At 43.7% G+C, this 5,347-nt stretch overlaps 1 protein-coding gene across 1 annotated transcript; it reads left to right on the plus strand.

The window, feature by feature from the left end:
• The first annotated feature begins 710 nt into the window (after positions 1-710).
• rab33ba (RAB33B, member RAS oncogene family a) lies at positions 711-5,119 on the plus strand. Its single transcript, XM_031838401.1, has 2 exons — positions 711-1,243; positions 2,160-5,119. Exons 1-2 carry the CDS (start codon positions 1,016-1,018, stop codon positions 2,658-2,660), a joined length of 729 nt encoding a protein of 242 aa, XP_031694261.1. The 5' UTR covers positions 711-1,015; the 3' UTR covers positions 2,661-5,119.
• Positions 5,120-5,347: the final 228 nt, after the last annotated feature.

Genomic DNA, 5,347 nt, shown 5'->3' on the forward strand with positions numbered 1-5,347 from the left:
GGAAGATATTTTATGTCTCCAGTATATACATGTTAGAATTGATAAGGTATGTAATATTATGAACAGCTTATGAGCAGTCTCAACATAATTCATTAGTATATATTTCCACTTTGTTGTAAAATTACACACACACACACTATTCACAGAAGAGCTCTGTGTAAATTGGACACACTTTAGTTGAACAGGTGTTTGTGATCAGCTCTTTGATCCGAAGACAGACAGAAGTTTCCCATCATGCCCTGGGGTCACTCAGTCGGTGGAGAGCAACTGCAGCGCCTGGCTCTAAAATCGGTGGCCGCCTGCTCTTGTGAGGTAATGGTTGCCCACGTTTTCATGACGTCAGAGCAAGTCAGACGCAAATCTACCCGGCATTCATTGTGCGCCGATCGCCGGTGATCGAACACTCACTACGTTTTGTAGATAATCCTATTTTTTAAATCTAAAAACATATTGTGTGATTGATATTAATACATCTCATTAATGTAACACATCAAAACGAGCAGCAAAGTGGTTCACAGGCAGACCATGCAGATACAAGCACATTCCCACATAAATATATATTTACAAACACATATGAATAAATCCGATCGAAGTCTGTAAACTACAAGCAGCCTACAGATGGGCTAACAGGAAGTAACTGTTTATCTGACTTCCTGTGAATTCCTTTCCACCGCTGCTGCCGCCTGCTCTCGTCTACTTCCCACTGCTCATCTCGAACGAGCCTAGCGTTACATATATTTATCTCGCGAGAGAAAACACTTCCCTGGACAACGTCTACGTGCCTTCACAGGGAGGCGCTTGTTTACTGTAAAATAAATATGCTGTAAGTATATTGACAATATTGAAATGTTGAGGATTACTCACGTGTACCTTTGAATGTTGTCAAAGAGCGGCAACTTAGCTGCAGTCGTGGAAGCTTTTCATCGACGCTCCCTCGCCACGCAGCGGTAGCAGCTTGACGGACTGTAAAAGACTGCTTTACCTGCTGATCATCCAGCCGGTCGGTCGCTCTGATATGGCAGAGAGTGGGTCGTCGCTTGACTTTTCCGGCTCTCTGACGAGCTCGACCCTTCCGCCGCCGAGGACCCGCATCTTCAAGATCATCGTGATCGGGGACTCGGGCGTCGGAAAGACCTGCCTCACCTACCGCTTCTGTGCGGGGAAGTTCCCCGAGAAGACCGAGGCCACGATCGGGGTGGACTTCAGGGAGAGGCTGGTCGAGTTTGACTGTGAGAAGATCAAGGTGTGCACTGAAATAATAGAATTAGAAATGGAGATTCAGATTGTGTGCCTCTGGGTATCTCGGGCGGTCTGCTATAGAGCACATCTCATGTAAAACTGGAACACACATTAGTTAGTTAGAGGGCGAGCAGGGATAAACGGTAGAACAAGCCCAACGTTCACCGCTTACCCCGCCTATAGGTCAACATGTTAAACGGTGACTTAAGGAACGGAGTACTGCCCTTCCAGAGGTTGTGAGACTTGCATCAAAGAATGAATAGATAAAGTCAACCGCAAGCTTGAGATATTGTCAATCTTAGAAATGTAAATTGCATTTAAATGTCCACATTGTTGTGTGGGGTTTGGTGCAAAGTTTTCTTCATTAGTTTTTCTAGATTTTTCTTATTGTCAACATATCCCATGAAAAAGACCAAAACCAACAATGTGCTTGTAATAGCTTCTGGACAACAATGGAGCTCCGGGTAACAGAAGATCATCCGGCTTTGTTAGTAGAATGAAGTGCTTGTTGGTTTAGCTCTTCTATATTTCGGGATATCGGGTCGATACTGATTCAAACTGCAGGATTGGATATCGTGACAATGGGGCTGATCTATTCAGTTCAATTCTGTCTTATATACTTTGCATACTTGAATTGTAATTCCTGTTGAAGTTTTGACTCATTTGTTGTGCAGTTTTAAATATTTGCTGGTGTGCGATTTATTGTTTTAATATTTAATAATTCAGTAAATGTATATCCATTTATTCATTTGTTACAGTCTACTTCACAAAGCTAGGAAAGGAATAGGATGGGTTCTCAGTATCAACAGTACCCTAAGCCCAGGAACCGGTATCAGGGTTGTAAGCGAAGGATTGGTGCATCCCTACAAATAGGATTTGATCCATAACTGCTGATCCATTTCCAAACTGTCCCCCCACAGATCCAGCTGTGGGACACTGCAGGTCAGGAACGCTTCAGGAAGTCCATGGTGCAGCACTATTACCGCAATGTGCATGCTGTTGTCTTTGTCTATGATGTGACCAACGCTGCCAGCTTCCGCAGCCTCCCAGCATGGATTGAGGAGTGCAAGCAGCACGCGCTGGGCAGCGAGGTCCCCAGAATCCTAGTTGGAAACAAGTGCGACCTTCAAGACTCCATTCAAGTGGGGACAGACGTGGCGCAACAGTTCGCCGACGCCCATTCCATGCCCCTCTTTGAGACATCTGCAAAGAATCCAAACAGCCAGGGAGACGGACACTATGGTGGAGGAAACAGTGACCACGTTGAGGCTATTTTCATGACGGTGGCCCACAAGCTGAAGTCTCAAAAGCCTCTGGTTTTGAGCCAGCTACCCGGGGGATCAGTGGGTACCATCAACCTGAGCGGTGGGAGGGATGCTGGGGGAGATGGGACCAGGAACTGGGGGTGCAGCAGCTGCTGAGCGAGTAAAATGGAAGGAAAGAGGGTGACAACTTCATCCCGAGGCTGCACGAGCCTTGAAAGCGCAAGGAGCGAAGGAAAGTGTGGAGGTCTAGAACGGAGGAATGGATCTTGCCAAATGGCTTCACAATCAACACAAACACAGATTAATTTGTCCATAAGAGGAGGATACTTTTTTTCACAATGCCTATGCTTCACTTTATAAATGACTTTGAATGGTTCTGAGGTAGTAGTTACAGTCTGCTTGTTGTTCTGGTCTATCGCTGGTCCACGGATGAACTGAAATGAACTTCAACAAGGGGCCAAAAATCTAATTCTAATTGAGTTTTCCTCTTTCATTCAGCACCACTTTAACGTTCTATTCACTTATCTTCACGGGCTCTGTGGCAACAGAACACATGGAGGGAGATGCCATAGAAATCTCTTTCTATACTAAAGAGCTTCACTGTGATATGATGGGAGAGCAGAACTTCTTTATGCAGAAATAATATCACAGCACATCATAATCTAATACAATCTCTTTGGTTTGAATTCATCCATCCCATCGAGGGGGCTGCTGTAAACCAACACAGCCATGTTTACATTCAGTGTTTCTCATCAAACACATTCAATAACACATGTTGAATGCATTTCCTTCAAAACAATATGTATTGCATGTTAACACCAACAAGTGTCAATCAGTGGAATAATGTCAGTGTGTGTTGCATCAGCAGCAGTCCCATGATACAGAGCATTTACATCACGGCTCATGGAAGCATGTTTGCTGCCATCAGTGGTCAAAAACTGCACAAGCCTCGATTATGCTTAACATGAAAACATGCTGAGCAAGCGCATTGAAATTATGCACTTGATTGAGGAAAAAAAAAAAAAAAAAAAAGGATTAGTGGTAAAAAAGTATTTGTACTACTGAAGAACAACATTGGGAAATACCCTAAACACATGCTTATGTATCTAGAATGTGAAGGAAATACTCATAAGGACTCTAGCTGGAAGCTTCTTACTGCCCGTCACACACTGGTCAAGGTTCTGTTCACAGCTTGCTTCAGCGGCTCCAAAGTGGCCAAGAAAAACTACTTCCCCCTGGTTTAAGACGTCTACTTTTGATGGACAGTACCTTTTGTTAAGCTCAAGTTTGTTGCCTGCTTTGTTTTCAGAATGCAGGGGCAGCCTCCTGGCCCGTCGGACCAAACAGTACCAACCTGTGCTTTCTCATTCTCACACTACTGCCTTTCCTGTTCGGAGCATTTTGACGTCATCCTGGTTTACACTTCAGGTTTCTGTTGACCTGAAGTGTGAACCATGATGACAGCAGTGGCAGTATTCTATTCTACAGATTGAAGTCAAGTGTGAAATCATCTTATCATCACTAGTCATCATTATTATTATTAGGATTGTTGTTTCATGGATAGAACAAAAGTTGCTGGTAATTAATGTGATCCGCCAACTTGCTCCTGCTGTTGACTTGTGTTGTGCGACGCCCTCCGTTGATGACGCATCCTTGATTATAATGGTTCTGTTGAATCTGATGGAAATGCAGACTAGTTTGCTAGCACCAAGGTTTCAAGAATCCTGAATGGAACTGATTCCAGAACCAGAGTTAGTTTGGTGGAAAAGTGCTATCGGTGATGGGGGAGGTGTTACCAGGGACTCTGTGGATCGCATGATAAAGGATGCAGAGGGAACCTGGTAGGAACTTGGAAATGGAATTTAGGGAGAATGTTTTTAGCTGGCTGTATTTTTCTGTTCCCTTTTCTTTGTATGAAAGGCAACAAAATAGCCAGATTTGTAAACAAGTGTACAGATAAGTACTGTGTAGGCTAGCTAGTGAATAGAACAGGAACACACACACCTCTCATAGCCTGTAAGGCTTTGTAGTGTGCACCTCTACACCCACTCCTTGTCCTGTACGTAAGCTTGTAAAATATTCAGCATGTGGCGAACACCATTGTATGATAAAAGCGGACACCGTTTACGCCAGGAGGCAACATAAGCGGGTGTCGTTGTCACCAGAGGTTGCAGCTGTGGTGCTGGTTTTAGACGTGTGCTGTGGCCACAGCTGGTCCTGTGGCTCCGCTGCACATATATCAAACCAAATGGCCTCGTCTCAGGACTCAGAGGCTATGCACACAGATGAAATAAAAACACAAGCAGAGACGGGCTGTGCGAGCTGCAGCTGGTCACGTGACAGCAGAGGAAGACATCATGTGGGCGTTTGCTTTCTTCTGTTATTAAAGTGTCAATGCCCCAGCCTTCACACAGGGCCTACTATAATCTGCTTTGCCTTTCCTTCACTAAAGCCATTAAAACACATCATGCTAAATGTATTGCTCATTGCAAATGCCCAGAAAGAAAAATCTAAATTTACAGAATGGTATCAATTGATGTACTAATGAATGAAAGTACTCAGGACAAGTAGTTGCAATTGTTTTGTCATGCAATAAACTACCCTGAACATTTCAACATGTTGTGATCTCTTTAAAAAAGGTTTTATTTATTAAATACACAAAATATCTTAGATTTATATATTGTGAACACAGCATACAGTGAATTAGGCATTTCATTCATTCATATACAGGTATTCAACTCTGGCAACAGAAACCTTTGGCCAAGGAGAGATGAAGGCACTGCCACAGTCCAAAGTGCTCGGTCTAATCAAGACACACATGACGTTTATCTCTTTACAACATT

This window comes from Anarrhichthys ocellatus, unplaced genomic scaffold, assembly GCF_004355925.1.
Source record: "Anarrhichthys ocellatus isolate YVR2014 unplaced genomic scaffold, GSC_Weel_1.0 scaffold692, whole genome shotgun sequence".
Classification (NCBI taxonomy): Eukaryota; Metazoa; Chordata; class Actinopteri; order Perciformes; family Anarhichadidae; genus Anarrhichthys; species Anarrhichthys ocellatus.

Coding starts and splice junctions, on each gene's coding strand:
- rab33ba (XM_031838401.1), top strand. CDS start 1,016: ATGGCAGAGAGTGGGTCGTCGCTTGACTTTTCCGGCTCTCTGACGAGC. Junction 1,244..2,159: donor TTGACTGTGAGAAGATCAAG/GTGTGCACTGAA, acceptor GTCCCCCCACAG/ATCCAGCTGTGGGACACTGC.